Here is a 19889-nt window from a genome sequence, read left to right as displayed (position 1 = left end):
TTTTCTAAGTAGCTCAGTCTAATCCCTTTTTAATTTACATTCCATCTAAGCTGTGGAAACTTTCTAAACATACTCTTGCCATTCGATCCAGCAATCACACTCCTTGGTATTTACTCAAAGGAGTTGAAAATGTATCTCCACACAAAAACCTGCTCATGGGTGTTGATAGCAGCTGTATTTATAATTGCCAAAACCTGGAAGCAAACAAGATGTCCATCCTATGAATTAGGTGCTAATATTCCTCCCATTTTATAAATTAGAATACTGAGGCTTAAAGAGGTTAAATGTTTTTATCAGGACAAGGCACCTAGAGAGTCCTGAAGCCAGGAATTGAACCCTATCTATAGGAGCTTCACTCCTGAGTCTATGCTCCTCACTGCTATTAATAAACATGGAAATGTTACAAAGATTTAAGGACTTACAACAATATCTGGACATAGATAAAAAAGTGTCCCCAGAGGCCTGGAAAATATGGGGATCCTAAGGTTATAGTTATTTTATTTAACAAGCATTTATATAGCACTTACTATTTACCACTAGAACTTGCTGTTCTAAGCACTTTATAAATAGAAAATCTGAACAGACCAATAATGAGTAAAGAGATTGAGTCAGTAATCAAAAACCTCTCAACACAGAAAACCCCGGGACCAGACAGCTTAGCTGGAGAATTCTAACAAACATTCAAAGAATGAACACCAACCCTGCTCAAACTCCTCCAAAAGCTGAAGAAGGGAGAACACTTCCCAACTCATTCTACAAGGCCAACATTACCCTGATACCAAAGCCAGAGAAAGACAACACAAGAAAACTATAGACCAACATCCATGGTTGAAACCACTATTTGTTACATATCTTGGGGGGGGGCAGTCAGAAAGTTAAGGCTAACTTATAAAAAGAAGGAGTGGGGTGCATTAAAAAGAGTACTAAGTGTCAAACACAGAAACTGAACAGGTAGGGAGATTGATTTTATTCAGATTATTGCAATAAGAAGAACATCCCAGATCTGGAGATCAGAGTGCCTCAGCAGGATGCTTTCGCCTTAAGACTTTTGTAGGGAGATGTAGACAAGTTACAGGTGGGGAGATTAACAGTTGAGGTTGTTTTGCAATCAGGGGAATTCTCAGTTAGCTGAACAGGAAGTGTTTATCTCTAGTTGTAGTTAGATTGGGGCGGGGGAAAACAGTTCTAAGCTCAGCTAATCATTGATGAGAGAAAGAATGGGGAGCTGGAGGGTCCGTGTGGTTCAGGCAAAGGCGGGAAGGTCTGTGGCTGACCTTGTCACACGTCCACAAAGGAGTCATCCAAGGTCTTATGGGAGCCATGAGAGAGTGGATGGAGCCTTTTCAAACTCATATGGGGAAGGGTCATTCTTTGTGATGAGCCATTTCTCAGAATACAGAATTTCCAAGAATTTTTCACCCACTGCTGTTTTCTGGGAACACAGGGCTCAGGTAAAGTTCTACACATCAGGGGAAATCTGGAAACACCATTCCGAGTCCTGACTTGGCTGTTAACTTCCACGAGGCCTACGGCATCCTCGTCACTAAAATGGTGAGGGGAGGGTGATTTGTTAAATCTATTTCATACCCCAATGTTTGAAGAGTCTCTGAGAGGGGCAGAGGGACTCTTGAGGAAAAGGGAGATGGCAAGTGAGGGCAGGGAGAGAGGTTCACAGTCACAAAGGGAGGAGAGGACAACAAAGAAAGACTGTGTCACAGAGAGGGGAGGAGAATGTCAGCAGGTACTCCTGAGATTTTTAGGGTCAGAGAAGAGGCACCAGGGGCTGGACTTGGTCTCCCCCTTTCCCTTTCACCCACATCAGAGACAGATCTCGGGTGTGCCTTATGTAACTGGATTTTGATCAGGGCTCGTTTGAAGACATCTGTAAAAGCCTTGCTTCTCCCCTACCCGCCGACTTAATATTTTCTCCCCCCAGCTGTTCTTGCCAAGGACGCTTGGACTAAAGATTGAGACATCTGACAGCTTGATCTGACTTGTCTGCTCCTGGCGAGATCCCAGCCTGCCATGAAGTGCTATCTCATCTCTGCACTCATGAGCACAGTTGGTGAGTCTGGGGTCTTGTTGCTGCTTAGGTAGAGATGCGGTGGTGTGTGGGAGGGTCAGAGAGGGAGGTAGCTAGCCACAACTGAAGAGAGAGGAGTTGGTGGGCATTTCCTTCAAGTAACTGTTGATGCAAACGAAAGGAACCAATCTCGATGCACAGCTCACCCCACCAGCAGTCTCTCTGAGCTTCTCCGGTGCCTGTGAGCATGTTAGGATACGTCACTATGAGTCCCCTGCACTCTCCCGGGACTCTTGAGTGTGTGATTTCCTAGATTGCCGAGTCTCCTGGACAGACACCAGAAAAGCATATCTTCCCTTTCTCTGGGCAGATGGACTTTGGAGGAGTGAGTGCAGGAAAGGAAGGGGGGCTGGGTCAGGGGCTCTGAGAGCATCGTGGCCCTATCCCAAGCTTTTCCACTCCTTTCACCACCAAAGTCAGGCAGTATTTAACTTTTTCCTTTCATTCCTGGCAAAAGTTAATTTAAACTATTATTTTTAAAGTAGTAAGTCTTTTTTTTTTTATTTTTATAATACACAGCACTGCCAATCAGGGTTTTTGATCAGCCTCAGATAAGCCTTTGCATTAGTTTCATAGCACTTTAATATACCTCCATCTCAAGCAAAGACATGTGTCAGTTGTCGTCATGTGTAGAGCTCAGGTGACATGCATGATTGCCCTTTGATTTAAAAGAATATTTAAAAATAACTTGAAGACCTTGACATTGTCCTTGAAAACCTTAAGGTGGCAAAAACTATCCTAGTCAACTCTCACCTCTTGCCCTGTCTCTCCTTCTACCTGTGACCCCACTGATTCTTTAGGAGTCATTCTGGCCCAAGATTCTAACACTGAGAAGATGAACGTAGCAGAAGATTTTACTATTCCTTACATGGTCTATCTTCAGTCCTTCCCGGAACCCTGTGTGGGGTCTCTCATTCACCCTGAGTGGGTACTGACCACTGCTCACTGCCCCTTACCGTAAGTATTCATTTGCTCTTGGGAGCCATGAGGGTTCTATTCGAACAAAATCAGGTCTCATGAGGCATCCCAGCAAGTTCTAATGGCATTCTAGGGAATTAGAAGCCCCAGGAAGAGAGAGGGTCGTCTTCCCAACGGGGAAAATAATACACACTTGGGTGGTTTAGGAGGAGATGAAGAGGAAGCTGTCAGAAGACTCTTTCTCACAGAGAGTAAATAATATTCATTCATTCAACATACTTATTGAACATTTACTATATTCTAGGGATGCACAGAAAAAACAGCAAGGGAACAAGACAGAAATTCGTCTTCCCTCATGCAGCTCACATTCTGGTAGAGGAAGTAAGCCCAAACAAATACATGTCCCCAAATAAAACATTAACAAGAGTGCCAAGCTGAAAAATACAGGAATAAAGCAAGATATCTACTTTGCTTAGGGTGATCATGTCAGGCCTAGTTGAAGAGATGAGACCAACAGGAAGAGGGGGATGCAACCAAGTGAATAAATCCTGGGGAAAATTCCAGGCAGAGGGAATAGTGTACAGAGTCTCTGAAGCAGTAAAGATAATTGAGTGTTTGCCAAACTGAGAGACCAGTGCTGAGTGAGTGTAATGAGTAGGGGTGGGTGTTCACAGGCTGAGGTCCAAGTGTTAGCAGAAGCCATGCGATGCAGGTAACAGGAGAAGGGCAAAGGAGCTCTGCACGAGCTGATGCTGTCCCTTACAAACCTCAGTGTCTCTGCTGTGTGTGAGAAACTGTTGTATGATTGGGACCTAGCCAGAGTTTCAGGAGTAGATAAGGGTCATTTCTAACTCAGAACTCTTAGCCATCTGGTTGTTCAAGACAGTTTACTCAGACCCAGATTGAAGCCGTGCTCTGTGTGTTAATGAGAAATACAAAGGAAATAAAGACAGTTCATCCCCTCCAAGAACTGGAGCTGGTGAACTGGATGTTCTTCTCTCAGCCAGGCCTAACGCATGAACTGTTTCTGGTAGGCAGTGGCTCCTGTGCCTGTTACGTGACTGGACTCCTGACACTGGAAGCCTGTGGGTTTTTAATTTGTCCAGGAAATGTAATGGAAGATGGTAAATGGGAGTCCTGATAGACTACTAAGAGTCTTGTGAATCTATAATGAGTGTAGGCAGCACATGGTAAATACAATGATATGGGCCCAAGAGGAGCTGGGAAGGGCCTAAGAATATCCAGAAACAAAGGGTACAATGTGCTTTGCTCAAGAGTTGCTTGAGACAGTGTAGCGCAGGCAACGACCTCTGCAATGATGCACTGTGGTGCCATCTCTGTTACCTCTTCATTCAGATCATCCCCATCATCACCGTCACCACCATCATCACCATCATTACAACTAGATTGCACTGAGTATGTTCTAGGTGGCAGATACCATGTCAGGTTTCATGTCTGTACATTGAGTCTAACACAACAGTCCTATAAACTACTGTTATTACTATTTTACAGACCAAGGCCGGTCACTTGAGTTCTCAGGTCTAAGAGGTAAAATTAAGATGACTGGAGGAGGTCACCTCTGACACTTCTTGCAATTCTGATGTTCTGTGACCCTGTTCTTTTCCAACTGCCTGCCTTCTTTCTTCCATAGTGTTAAAATCCGATTGGGAGTTTATCAACCCAACATCAAAAATAAGAAAGAGCAGGTACGGAATTACTCAATGGTGGTGCCCCACCCTGAATTCAACGCAGGATCTCTGAACAATGACTTGGTGATGATAAAACTGTCTAAGGCTGCTGCGCTCAACAACCAAGTGGGAACCATAGCCATAGCTATGGAACCCTTACCATTTAATGATTCCTGCTTTATCCCAACCTGGACCTGGAGTAACTATAAAAACCGTAAGTGTTTTTTGACTCTGTGTTCTTCATCCTGAGAAGGTTTTGGCGCTGGGGAACATGTGGACGGATATACCTGAAGGAAACAGCTGCTATGAGGTAATGCTCTTGACCCCAGAGGGATTACGGCAGGGCCTTACACTACCATTATACTCTCTCTCAGTATTATCAAAGGATGCTGGAGCCACCACTTGATATCTGAAATGAACTGATAAAGCTAAATTTATTGCTTATTATAGAAGAGCAATGCTGAGCAGACAACAGTCTCAAGGAGCAGAGTACTAGGCTTATATGGGGTTTGTGGGAAGCTTTCCGTACAGGGTTTGGAAGACTTTCAGGGGCTTAAGAAAGTTGACGTCATCTGTAGAGGCGTGGTTACCTGGGTGAGATTGTTGTTGATTGGTTGGCACTCAGCATGTTTATTGGAGGCGAGTCTGATTTGCTGACTTTAAAAAATGGCATTGATTGATTGGCTTGCCAAAGCCTGTTCACTGAGGCAAACTGTCATGGGTGTTAATCAGGTTTAAACCCTTCTCTGGTAGTTACAGAACAATTCATATGTTCTGTAAAAATAAAAAGTGGGAGACGACTGGGGCTTCCCTGGTGGCGCAGTGGTTGAGAGTCCGCCTGCCGATGCAGGGGACGCGGGTTCGTGCCGCGGTCCCGGGGGATCCCACATGCCGCGCAGCGGCTGGGGCCGTGAGCCATGGCCGCTGAGCCTGCGCGTCCGGAGCCTGTGCTCCGCAACGGGAGAGGCCACAACAGTGAGAGGCCCGCGTACCGCAAAAAAAAAAAAAAAAAAGTGGGAGACTGTTTTGTCTATCAGTCTATTTCGCGAAAACAAAAGTAGAAAGTGAGAACTTTTGTATTCTCAGTATTTGGCAACTTCATTTTCAATTTAGAAGCAACATTCCAGGGAATCTAAGTGAACATATTTTCTGAACAAATTGAAGATTTTAAGTCTTATTCAAAGTAACTGTATCACATTTTACAAAGTAATTCATTACACAGCATTTTAAAACAAAATAAAACTACATAAATGTTTTATCCCATAGGCTCTGCATGTCAGAATCATAGTTACAAACCAATTCTACAAGCTCTCTGGTGCCAGCCTCCCAATATCTATTGAGTTCATTATTTCAAGTAACTAGGTTACTTTCACCTAGCTTGTTCTATGTATTTCAGTTCAATTTCCATAAAAACTTAAAACTGAACATAACTCATCTTGTTCTTTTCTGACTTGACATTTTCTGGTCTAATCTGCTTTAAGACGTTGGATTGGATATATATCAGAAAAATCCTTCTCTGTAAGTAACACTCGGCTTAGCCTGAGCAATCTCTGGTTAATGTTTTGTTTCCTTCCTCCCTGTTACTCTCTACCAGAGATTAAAATTATATAATGCCTTGGTTAGACTCCTTGCATCCTGAGGTTAACAGTATAGTAACAATTGCTATTAGTGAGATGGGCAATATTACTTCTTAGGGGAAAATATATATGTATATTTATACATATACACTCACATACACTTATAAATAATCCATTTATAAATTATCTCACTAAAAAAGCATGTTTAGACACATTAAAAATAGTTTTCTACCTTTATGATTAAATGTAAAGATGATGAAGTAGGTGCCAAAAATGAAGGTTTCTTGGGGACAATGGCTTTGTGTCTCTCTCTTCTCACAATCATTCATAATTTTCCTGTGGGTTTTTCAAGCTTTCTAAGTTATGCACACTACAGAGAGAATTATAGATCTGATGATATCTGACGTAAGGCTCACATAATGCTCTGAATCCACTGCTCTGACACAGAGATACTGAACAGGGGACTCTAAGAAGGATGGAATGTCTGATACCTGCCATAAATATTCTCGGGTATTAATGTATTCACAAAATAGAGGCTGATCACAAGAGTATATGTGATAAGGAGAGTAACCCTGGACTTCATTTCTCTTCCCCACAGTTAGTGACCCTGACATGCTGACTTGGATAAACCAATATATTCTCCCCTACGATGAGTGCCAGAATATGCAAGATGAAAGAATGGCAATAAACATCATGTGTGTGGGACAACCTCTAAAGATCTTATCTGAAAATAAGGTATCTTTCCCTTCCCCAGACAGGAAGATAGCAAGGGGTCCACGACGAGAAGAGGTGCCCGTGGGAAACCAAATGGTGCCCAACAAGGAGGCCTGGAGCCCTTCTACTCTTTCTCTTCAGTCTCTGGATTTCTCATCAATTCCCCTGCCTTCCTTTAACAGTGGGAGAGATTCGGGGGCAGGGGGAGAGCCATTTGTCCTTTCTCCTCCTACTTGCTCTCGGTTTGGTCAAATTCAAACCAAGAGAGGTGAGCCCTGCGTGGATGTGAAGAGAGCTTTGTCACCTCTCAAGAAAAATGATTCCAGGCCGTGAGATGCTTCTGCTACTATAATGTGCCACTTCTTGCAATTAGTTCTTGTTCCATGAGGACCAAGCACTATTGATCTCCTGCTCCCTCTCTCTGGCAGGAAGTCTCAGCAGCTCCAGCCATCTGCGGTGGGAGGTTGCATGGCATCTTGACTTGGGCAAAAGGAAGTGTCACACTGGGAAGTGAAGGATTCTTCACAGAAGTTAATCCTTATGCAAGATGGATCATAAACACCATTGAAAGCTACTGAGGCTCCTCTGTCCCTGCATCCCTTCAGTGCAGTAGCTTCTTGATATCTACACTGGATCCACAGCTCTATCTTTCCTGTTCTTGAACAGAATTAATTAAAAACAAAAATGACACTAAAAACTTAGGCTGTGGCCCCTGATCTCTTTATCACATAAACTGTAAACATGATGAGAAATTTAGCAACATCCTCACCATTTGTTCATTCAAAAATTATTGAGGGCTTCCCTGGTGGCGCAGTGGTTGAGAGTCCGCCTGCCGATGCAGGGGACACGGGTTCGTGCCCCAGTCCGGGAAGATCCCACATGCCACGGAGCGGCTGGGCCCGTGAGCCATGGCCGCTGAGCCTGTGCGTCTGGAGCCTGTGCTCTGCAACGGGAGAGGCCACAACAGTGAGAGGACCGCGTACCGCAAAAAACAAAAAACAAAAACTAAAAATAGAACTACCATACGACCCAGCAATCCCACTACCGAGCATATGCCCTGAGAAAACCATAATTCAAAAAGAGTCATGTACCACAATGTTCATTGCAACTCTATTTACAATAGCCAGGACATGGAAGCAACCTAAGTGTCCATCGACAGATGAATAGATAAAGAAGATGTGGCACATATATACAATGGAATATTACTCAGCCATAAAAAGAAATGAAATTGAGTTATTTGTAGTTAGGTGGATGGACCTAGAGTCTGTCATACAGACTGAAGTAAGTCAGAAAGAGAAAAACAAATACCGTATGCTAACACATATATATGAAATCTAAAAAAGAAAAAAAAGAAAATGGTCATGAAGAACCTAGGGGCAAGATGGGAATAAAGACGCAGACCTACTAGAGAATGGACTTGAGGACACAGGGAGGGGGAAGGGTAAGCTTGGACGAAGTGAGAGAGTGGCATGGACATATATACACTACCAAATGTAAAATAGATAGCTAGTGGGAAGCAGCCACATAGCACAGGGAGATCAGCTCCGTGCTTTGTGTCCACCTAGAGGGGTGGGATAGGGAGGGTGGGAGGGAGAGAGACACAAGAGGGAAGAGATATGGGGATATATGTATATGTATAACTGATTCACTTTGTTATAAAGCAGAAACTAACACACCATTGTAAAGCAATTATACTCCAATAAAGATGTTAAAAAAAAGATCTATTCTCTTAGAAAATTTCAAGTACACCATACAACAATATTAACTCTAGTCACCATGCTGTACATTAAACCTCCAGAATTTACTCATCTTACAATTGAAAGTTTGTATCCTTTGATCAACATACCCCTATATCCTCCACCCCCTAGTCCTTGGTAACCAGCATTCTACTGTCTGTTTCTATGCATTTGGCTTTTTTAGATTTCACATTTAAGTGAGATAGTATTTATCTTACTGTTTCTGGCTTATATCACCCAGTATAACATCCTCTAAAACAAGAAAAACGGAGCTGGAGGAATCAGGCTCCCTGACTTCAGACTACACTACAAAGCTATAGTCATCAAAAAAGTATGGTACTGGCACAAAAACAGAAACATAGATCAATAGAACAGGACAGAGAGTCCAGAGATAAACCCACACACCTATGGTCAACTAATCTATGACAAAGGAGGCAAGAATATACAATGGAGAAAAGACAGTCTCTTCAATAAGTGGTGCTGGACAGCTACATGTGAAAGAATGAAATTAGAACACTCCCTAACACCATACACAAAAATAAACTTAAAATGGATTAAATACCTAAATGTAAGACCAGATACTATAAACCTCTTAGAGGAAAACACAGGCAGAACACTCTACGACATAAATCGAAGCAAGATCTTTTTTGATCTACCTCCTAGAGTAATGAAAATAAAAACAAAAATAAACAAATGGGACCTAATTAAATTTAAAAGCTTTTGCACAGCAAAGGAAACCATAAACAAAACAAAATACATTATCTCAGAATGGGAGAAAATATTTGCAAACGAAGTGACTGATGAGGGAATAATCTCCAAAATATACAAACAGCTCATGCAGCTCAATAACATAAAAACAAACAACCCAATCGAAAACTGGGTGGAAGATCTAAATAGACATTTCTCCAAAGAAGACATACAGATGGCCAAAAAGCATATGAAAAGATGCTCAACGTCACTAATTATTAGAGAAATACAAATAAAAACTACGATGTGGTATCACCTCACACTGGTCAGAATAGCCATCATCAAAGAATCTACAAACAATAAAGGCTGCAGAGGGTGTGGAGAAAATGGAGCCCTTCTACACTGTTGGTGGGAATGTAAATTGGTACAGCTACTATGAAGAACAGTAAGGAGGTTCCTTATAAAAACTAAAAATAGAGCTACCATTTGATCCAGCAATCCCCCTCCTGGGCATATACCCAGAGAAAACCATAATTCAAAAAGATACATGCACCCCAATGTTCATTGCAGAACTATTTACAATAGCCAGGACATGGAAGCAACCTAAATGTCCATAAACAGAGGAAAGGATAAAGATGTGGTACATATATACAATGGAATATTACTCAGCCATAAAGTAGAATTAAATAATGCCATTTGCAGCAACATGGATGGACCTACAGATTGTCATACTGAGCGAAGGAAGTCAGACAGAGAAAGACAAATATATGATATCACTTATATGTGGAACCTAAAAAAATAGTACAAATGAACTTATTTACAAAGCATTAATAGAATCACAGAATTTACAAAGCATTAATAGAATCACAGATGTAGAAAACAAACTATGGTTACCGGGGGTCGGGGGGGCGGGAAGGGGTAAAGGGATAAACTGGGAGATTGGGATTGACATATACACACTATTATATACAAAATAATAAGGAGCTACTGTATAAGCACAGGGAACTCTACTCAATACTCTGCAATGACCTATATGGGAAAGTAATCTAAAAAACAGTATATATGTATATATAACCGATTCACTTTTCTGTACAGCAGAAAGTAACACGACATTGTAAATCAACTATACTCCAATAAAAAAAAAATGTAGAATTTCCTTGTCCTTTGAGAGACAATTTGAGTTTTGGAAATAGGCAAATGTCCTTCTGTTAAGCAGTATGTTTGATTCATCTGGGTATGTCACTTGAGTCAAAAAGAGATGTAACTTACAAAAAAGTGCAGTTTATTTTGATCTGGCTCATGAGGTAGTTAAGTAAGCATTTCCAAAAAAAAATTCCCAAAAGAAATGTTGAGCTATACAATTATTGCTGGGCTGGAAAATAAGGCAAAGAATCTCAATCATTTTCTTTTAAAGAATTAATATATTATTTTCAAATAAAGACACTCAAATAAACACACACCCATTAAAAAAAACAAAATCTTAAACTAAAATACTTCCTCCTAAAGAGGAATCTTTGGCAAGAAAACTAACATTTGTGGAGATACTACTTTGCTCTTGTTTTTCTCATTTTGTTGCAGATTGGAAACATTTTGTTATGGGTCTGCACAGTTCATAGTATGTGTGAACTACTGATATAAAGGAAATAACTTGAATTAGGAATGAAGAGACTTAGTTTCAAATCCTAGTTTTATGGGTTTAAGAAAACCACTTTTTGAGTGATTTTAAATGAAAAATTAGGCTTAGAGCTCACTAAGTTCCTTCAAACTCTCAGAATAGGAGAGACCTTGTTTAAGGGTACAAACTTGCAACTAGTAGATAAATAAGTTCTGGAAATCTAATACACAGTATAGTGAATATAAATAACAATATTGTATTATAATCAAACTTGCTGAGGGACTAGATCTTAATTTTTCCCAGCACAAAAAAGAAATGATGATTATGTGAGGTGGTAGAGGTGAACTGTTGCCACAATGGCAATCATATTACAGTATTCAAATGTGTCAAATCAATACGCTATATACCTTAAATTTATAAAGTGTTTCTCGTCAATATATTTCAATTTAAAAAATTAGAAAGGAGACAGTGATTAATGTAAAATATGGGACAAATAAAAAACATGGAAGCTCAAAAAGTAAAATAAAATTGAATGAGTAAGATTCCAACTCAAAGGACACTTTTTAAACGTTTGAATTGTCAGAAATGTTTTAAGTAATTTATTTCATTTCATTGCAGAAATGTCGTATATTTACATCTAACTTCCAAGAATTTAATCTCTTTTATAAGTAGAGAGACACTTTGTATCATGAGAAATTGTTAATCTGATCATTTCCTATGGTCTTAGTGGTCATAGCTGTGATTTCTCTCAGTGTTTGAACTCTTCCTTTCTACCAGGAGATGAAATATGATGAAAAAGAGGGAAAGGAAAAAAGAAAGGTTGGTATCTCATAACTCTTCAAGTTCTATTTCTTTGTTTCCTCTAGACAAGGACCCCGACTCACTGCAGAATGTCAATATCTCTGTAATTTCCAAGACTGAGTGCCGCGAAGCCTATAAAACCTACAACATCAGAGATAGTATGATGTGCGTGGGCATTGTGCCAGGAAGGAGGCTGCCCTGCAAGTTAATGTACTCTCAATGCCTTAATTTTCCCATTTTATTGTGTCCTTTGCCAGAAAGATAACCCAGTTTCCTTTTCCCTGGCAGGAAGTCACAGCTGCCCCTGCCCTGCGCCATGGGGTACTTCAAGGAATCCTGACTTTTGTAGATGGGTGTGTTTTGAGAGCCGATGTTGGCATCTATACCAGATTCATTAACTACATACCCTGGATTGAAAATACCGTCCCGAACAACTGAGCTCTCATGATGGGAATTCTAGACCATATGACACCACCTGTCCCCAAGTCCAGCCTCAGAACTAAATCTAATCAGTGTCCTGAGTTGCATCGCACATACCTGTCTCACTCCTGCCCCACAGAGTGGGTGGCTGGTACCTACCTGTACTGTGATTATACATGGCAGCCCTCCCTCCTCACCTAATGATGATGATGGCAAACTACATACCCCTTAGGCAGTTGGAATTTATGGAGCGGCAATTGTGTCCTCTCTAACGAATCGACCATTGACTTATTGAAAAAAAAAAGGCCACTCGATTGCCATCTTGGGCGACAAAACCCCTACTACTTGCACAGAATTCAATAGCATGTGCTTTTGGCAAGTTACACACGGCAAGCGGAAGTCTGAGAAGGATGGCGCTACACAGAAGTCACAGGGAAGGGAGAAGGTTTAAGGAGGGGGGTTGTTGGAGGAATGGCGCTTGGTTTCTCCCTGCCCACACAACTCTCAGCACCAGACACAGACTCTGGACATGCATTTTGCAGGATTCTCAGTAGGGACTTGCGCTCTGAGAGGTTAATACAAAAGTTAACCGGGGCTTAGGACACAGCAGATGAACAGGGAGTCCAGGATGGATTTTGCCAATATACCTGCACGTGGGCTCCTTCTATTATGCCAGCTGCCCCAGGAACTGCATTCTCCTCCAGTTATCACTCTTGCCTTTTTCTTCCTTCCTTTTCTTTTCATTTCACCTCTGCAGCTCCATTTACCACCTGAGAGTTTTAATTGATAGTTTTCTATGGGGAGTGGCCTTTGGTCAGTTGACTGAGGATCAAAACCACAAAAACAAAACCGAGTTCTAGAGAGTTCTGTCTGTGGCCATTACCAGTGGACTATTACACCCTTACGGTCTAGCTAGGCAAGAAGAGAACTCCTCTCAGGAAGCAGAAGTTCCAGCAGTAAATCTTGTGCTCACTAGGGTTCTAAAACCTCTAAGTCAATAAAGCCTAGCTTGCGGTGTTGAACAGCAACATCGTGTGTGGATTATTCAGTGCTATTGTGAGCACTTCACCCTCGTGTATGTTATTAGTTGAATTTTTTTTTTGCTTTGGAAGAAACAGATGGTTTTTGCAGGAAAGCACCTCAGCCTCTGTAGATGTTTCCATTTGAAATGGTGCTACAGTTTCAACAGATCATACTGATATCTTACAAAGCCAACTGATCCTAGGTGATGAAGCAGATGGTAAGGTCACTGAATTCCATGGGCATCAGCCTACTGTCTCACTGCCACCACTGTAAGGTAACTTCCTTGGTTGGAAAGTACATTCCATTTTTGTGGAATATATAAGGGATTCAAGGATGGTGGTACTGAGAGTGACGATGGCAAAAGAAAGAAAATCCAAATCTAGAATATGTCGGGAATTCCCTGGTGGTCCAGTAGTTAGGACAATGCATTTTCACTGCCGAGGGTGTGGGTTTGATCCCTGGTCGGGGAACTAAGATCTCACAAGCCACGTGGCACAGCCAAAAAAAAAAACAGAATATGTCATGTGCAGTGAGAACAAATAGCTACTCCCTCCATGACAAAAAGGGACTCATCTCCCACCACATGGCTGGTGGGAGACCTGGGGTACCAGTGATATGTCATCATTATATTAAGGGTGAGATTGGTCACTGACACTGGCAAACTGGGTCTTTGCAAGAAGTCTCTGCATACGCTCCGTTTGGTTCCACTGCTCACTTTGTTTGTAGAGCCATTTAAAAACCACTCAGAACAATGAGGAAGGGCTTCAGAGTACACGGGCTTGTCTATCTGATCATTAAAGTCTTCTGCAGTGAGAGCATTTTGGTGAGGATTCTCATGGGACACATTTTCCTGCTCCAAGCTGACCTTGAAAAACACTTGTACATAATTCTTCCTCAAATAACTTATCCCCTCCCCCATCTTGCTCTTTCTGAGTGCCTACCAGGGCAGACCACCAGCCACTCCTAAGAAATTCAAATAAATCTTGACCTCAAGAAAGAGAACTAGATATGTTGATTGAACTTTTGTCTCCTGAGAAGAATTCAATTCTCCTTTTTCCTTCACGGCATCCCTCTGAAGGGTTTTAATATCACAACAGTACACGTGCAATTGGACCAATATATCAACCAAAGTTATGCATAATCAAGATGAAGTCTTTTCGCCCTCAGCGAACTGTTCAGGGAGAAATCTCTTTGAGGTCATAAGTGTGGATTGAGGAAAGGTTGCCCAGAGCAATTGCTTATGCAACTAATTTGGACACTCAGGGCCTGATTTACCTCTGTTCCATTTACGTTTCTAATTGAGAATGCAATGCTACTGAGCATATCCAAGTTAATGACAAGGAGAGGAAGGTAGCCCCACCTAGAGCAAGTATCATGGTCAACAGGTGGTCGGCAGTCTGGCATTTAATCTCCACCTGACCCTAGTAGCAAACCAGAAGCTATTTCTCAAAAAGCTACCGTGACTTTGCTACCTAGTTTAGGGATCTCTGTATTGATTTTCTTATTAGGCTTTGTCATACACTTCATCTAGGTTGCTAAAAATACTGTTAGCACTATTGGAGCTACAGAGTTTAAACCCAAGAAACAGAACCAATTGTACTTCAACTTGTGCAGGCTGGAGAATCTTTTCTGACTTAGTCTCTCCCTAAACTAGCAACTTTTTAGATCACTCATTAAATGGCTCAGAGCATGATATCCCAATGAGATATATGTTGCTCATAAAATTTAGAGACCTTCGGACATCACTCTTAATGGTAGAGAGCACAAGTTTCAACAATGCGTTCATTTCAGTGGAGGAACCAATCATACACCCACAAGCTTCACTGCAGAAGCAGGTGATTCTATTTTTACTTGTTGCATCACCTACTCATTACCATACATCTGTTTTCCCAAGACATCTGGGAAACTTGCTACTTGCTGTCTGGTCCTATCGCCATGATATCATCAATACAGCAGACCAGTATGGTACCCTTTGAGGCTGCCAAGTCCCTTAAAGATTACATTCAGGTACAGGGCCAGAGCAATCATGATTGCTCTGGAGGTGAAATATATACTGCTGTTTCTGCCAAATGAAAGCTAAGTAATTCTGAACTTCTCAAAGACAACGTACAAAAATGCACTTGCCGTGATCATAAATGGGTAAACAGATAAAAAAAAATGTTGTGGTATAGCCATACAATAGAATACTTCACAGCAATATAAACGAATGAACATTCGATACAACTATCAACATGGATAACCTCAAAATAATTAAGCTGAGTGAAATAAGCCAGACAAAATGAATACGTACAGTATGACTCCAGGTTTATCTACATGCACACAGATCTACAGTGACTGAAGGCAGTGGTCTAGTGTAGGCAAGGATGCAGAAAGTGGAGTGAGGGACAGGTAACACAAAGGGAAACATTTCTACGCGTGATACATATGTTCATTATCTTGGTTGTGGTGACGATTTAATCACATGTTTAACAAACCTTTCAAACTCATCAAATTGTACGTTTTAAATATATGCAGTTTATCATATGACAATTATATTTCAATAAAACTATTAAACAACAACAACATAAATGCACTTGCTAGGTCAATAGTTACATACCAAGAATGAAGGACTGTATTTATTTGCTCTGGTAAGGAGGCTACGTATGGAACAGCAACTATAATTGGCATTACCACCTGATTACCCAATAATCGAACACTATCATTCCCCACTACTCTTTTGACTTGGGCCAAGCTGAAGAACTGAATGGGATTATAATAGAAATTACCACCCAGCGCAGTTCAAGCCTGTGTTGGTAGTACTGATCTCGGCAATGTGCTCATGCATTAGATTTACTAAAGGAAGTTTCTGTCAACTTCCTCTTAGCGTTTTCTACAAGGTAAACCCTCCGGTCACAGGCCAGGGAGAGATTGTAATAGTTGTAGCAATTCTACCAGTTGTAGATTAAAAAGTGCACCTCCCCCAGCAACAGTACACACAGGAAATAAGGAAATAGATACAGAGCCCCATTGAATTGCTCTAGGAAAGACTTAGGTTAAAAAAAAAAATCCATGAATCGCTCAATTTTCATAAGCCCCACTCTGATCAGAGGTTGGCACGGACCATGTCTTCCCCCCACCACCAATTAGAACGCATTCAGTTTCCCTCAAAAAATTAAGCTATGTTCTTGTCCGTGGAGCACAAGTTGCCAGGCAAATAGACACTGGTCACTTTTATATAAGCTCGAAGCCTCTCAGTGTTAGACTAGAGTCCATTCTCCAGCTCCCTTCCGCTCAAGGGGCATCGAAACAGTTAATATAACTAACAGGTCTGTGAGCGAGAGAGGAGGCTGTGATACTTTCGCACATTGACTCACATCGGTCCACTGTTATCAGATCTGTTGGTGTGGTTTTTTGGTTGGTTTTTTGATTATGTAAATCAAATAAGAACTTGAACTTCCTGTCAATTTCATTCCCGGGGATCCCGTTTTTATGGAGAACCCTTGAGAGAATCCTCTTCAAGGCCCCAAAACATCATCATGTAATATCATTCATTTCCATTTTGAGTTAGAGAAGCAGGTGAAATTAATAACTTGACGTTGTCTATGTTCCTTTAGCAAGTTACATTAAAATGTAAAAGGTTCTTTAGCAGGAGATAAATGACACTGAAGGAGGAGAAAATGTGACACCTACAACATTCTTCTTCAAGGCTTCTCTGTTCATTTGCATTTTGTGTTTTTAACAGAAAATAGGACGGAGGCTACCCCTCAGTATCCTGAAGGGCGGGATGAGTCTGCCTCATTTTAAGTTGCAGCACTGGGCATCCTGTTGTCATATATCTAAGCCGCATTCTCTATCAGCTCCATAAGTAACATTGCTAGAAATTTCCCTCTCCATCTGCCCTACTCCTTTATCTCTCTCAATTTGTTCAGAATTTATGTAAAGAAAATAGGGGTGTCACTCCTTATAGCCTCCTCAAACGCTAACAATACGTCAGGATTGGTGATACGCCCAAAACCACCATTCTCAAGGCTGAAAAGCTCCCCAAAGTTAAATGTGAATGGATAGGGTCTCACAAAAACTGGGTGAAGGTTAGGCTGGAGCTTGTTCTTGTGCACAGAAATGAACACCAGCTACTGCACTGATGAGACTTTCAAGACGTCTTAGAACTTAATTTAGAATTTCTTCCTTTGTGTATTTACTTCAAGGATGGGAGGATCTGAGAAACCATAAAGTGAGCTCTGTTCAATAGGGAACCAGGGTGGAAAAAAAAAAAACCCCTGGTTTAAAGACACTGGCTCAAAAAATTGGAATAGAATCAAATTGCCCAGCGGAAGCTAAAGATGGGGCTTTGAGAAGCTGGGCCAGGGTTGGACACTAACAAGAAACCCCAAGGCCATCACTCTCAGGCCCTTTGAAAACTCACACAGCACTAGGCAGCTTGATTATCTTACTTTGGGCTTTCTGGCAGCTACTCTGACCAAAATTAAACCAATATGCCATAGAGACAAATGTCTTCCCCTTGTCTTTCCCCCAGTCTATACTTGCTCGTCCCTGGCTCTCTGAAGCCCCAAACCCCTACCCTGATCAATTTAATTGACACGTCTATAGTCCGCAGAGCTCCATCTACAACAGCAGCCCAAGACCGGGGTCCAATGCTGTCCTTTGTGAAAGGAGTTTAAACATCCTCCTTATTCAAGTGACTCATCACCAAGCCAAACTTGCTATTACATTTTTCTACCTTAACAGGCCCAATTCTAATGACTGGGCTTCTGTTCTGTTCCTGCAGTAAAGTCACCCTTTGTATCCCAGTTGCATTAATGCTGTCTCTGACTTGACAACCTTGTCTGATTCTCTGGCTCCTATAAGCTTGGACTCTGCCTTACTCTCCCCAGGTGGTGCTAGAAACTCGTAAGAGGCCAGCTTCTTGATGTCAGAACGTCCTGCTGCTAAGTGCCTGCCATACACTTAGTTTCCCTGGCCTGCCACGCCTCTACTGGCCACCTGGCCCTGACAGCCTGCCTGGTTGCCCTTCTACCCTCACTTCAGTATGCTTTGGCGTTAGCTTAGCTGAATCCCTCCTGTTATTGTCAACCCCATCCCCCCTCTTTGACTCCTACCATCTGCCCCACCACTGCAAGTTCATTTAATTCATAGATTCCCCCAAAGGGTGACCTAGGGTTAGCGTAGTTGAGAGGGTGTGGATTTGGGATCCAAGCTGGTATTTAATCCTAGCTTCAACAGCTACTAGCTGTGTGTCCTTGGGCAAGTAATTAAGTAATTTAACCTCTCTTGCCTTAGTGTATTTATCTCTCAAATGGGACCCATAATACTTTTCTGGATTGTTGGGAATAAATAACTTATGAAAGGCACGTAGCATAATACTTGGCACATAGTAGGCACTCAAGAAATCATAATTCCACTGAAGCCTTTACCAAGGGATGACTGGGAATCTGTCACCATTTCTTTACATCTGTGCTTATTTCTTCAATTAGAATTAAACTTATTTGCTGGGACTTCCCTGGTGGTCCAGTGGTAAACACTTCGCCTTCCAATGCAGAGGGTACGGGTTTGATCCCTGGTCGGGGAGCTAAGATCCCACATGCCTCGCCGCCAAAAATACCAAAGCATAAAACAGAAGCAATATTGTAACGAATTCAATAAAGACTTTAAAACAATGGTCCACATCAAAAAAAATCTTAAAAAAAAAGAATGAAAACTATTTTCATGTCCAAACGTGTCAGGATTCATCCCAAACCCAGTTTATCCAGTTCATCCCAGTTTATCATCAACAAGCTCCCACCAGGGCACTCTGTGAGTATGCCTAAAGCTCAAGGGACCCTTGCATGGATCCTGAAACCCTAACAATTATTAACTCATTACCAACTCCCCTCTCCCCAAGCCCACCTGTATTTAATCCCCTACCTTCACATTAGACCCCCTCTTCCTCCCCTACTCAGGGGCCCTGAAACGATGGCATATGGGTCTTAAATACTAGCTGTGTTTCTGCTTGGGGCTCAGGAGTCTGAATTACAACCAAGATGTTACACAAGGATATATAACTCCTTTCTTTGCCGCTCGACAAGCGAAATTTTGAGCTCATGCTTTCTGCTCTCTGAGGACCTTCTAAATGAAAGAATAAGGAAGGAAATAAGAGGGGTAAAATTTGGAGGAAGTAAAGAGGAAACATGCCTCATATTTCTTGAAAGTCACACCCTACTAGTAAAATACTGACAACTGAGCAGGCATTTTTATACATTGATTGATTGATTGAGAGAGTGACTGAGACAAAGGAGAACAAGTAGACAGCTGTCGTTGGTGACTGTATTCACGTGCCAGTCCTTCAATTCCACGATCTTCAGACTAATCCAAACCGTGAAGACAACTACAGGGCAGAAGCTGGTTTACACGAACAGAAAATACACTGCTTTTCCCTCCAAGTGATTAGATTTAATCAGTATAATTCTGTCTATTCCAGTCTGATCCTGCATCCAGGTGACTAGCTTGGCCCTTTCCTCACTCTTCTTCTCGGGCCACTCACCTGACCTACTCCACGTGGTGTGTAGATTTCCCTGCGTTCTCTGACCATGTTTGCCAAACAGCCTCTCCTGATGGCATCACAGCAATGTTTTTTATTTCCCCCAACCAGGG

At 41.7% G+C, this 19889-nt stretch overlaps 1 protein-coding gene across 1 annotated transcript; it reads left to right on the top strand.

Annotated features, from left to right (window-relative positions):
* Nucleotides 1-1650: 1650 nt before the first annotated feature.
* LOC114902048 (probable inactive serine protease 58) lies at nucleotides 1651-7739 on the top strand. Its single transcript, XM_029234402.1, has 5 exons — nucleotides 1651-2065; nucleotides 2884-3040; nucleotides 4653-4903; nucleotides 6865-7001; nucleotides 7409-7739. Exons 1-5 carry the CDS (start codon nucleotides 2026-2028, stop codon nucleotides 7556-7558), a joined length of 735 nt encoding a protein of 244 aa, XP_029090235.1. The 5' UTR covers nucleotides 1651-2025; the 3' UTR covers nucleotides 7559-7739.
* The last annotated feature ends 12150 nt before the right edge of the window (nucleotides 7740-19889 follow it).

Source organism: Monodon monoceros, unplaced genomic scaffold, assembly GCF_005190385.1.
Source record: "Monodon monoceros isolate NGI ecotype Baffin Bay Population unplaced genomic scaffold, NGI_Narwhal_1 Super_Scaffold_2, whole genome shotgun sequence".
Classification (NCBI taxonomy): domain Eukaryota; kingdom Metazoa; phylum Chordata; class Mammalia; order Artiodactyla; family Monodontidae; genus Monodon; species Monodon monoceros.
Note: the sequence above shows the minus strand (reverse complement) of the source record. Positions and strands in the feature narration are given on the sequence as shown.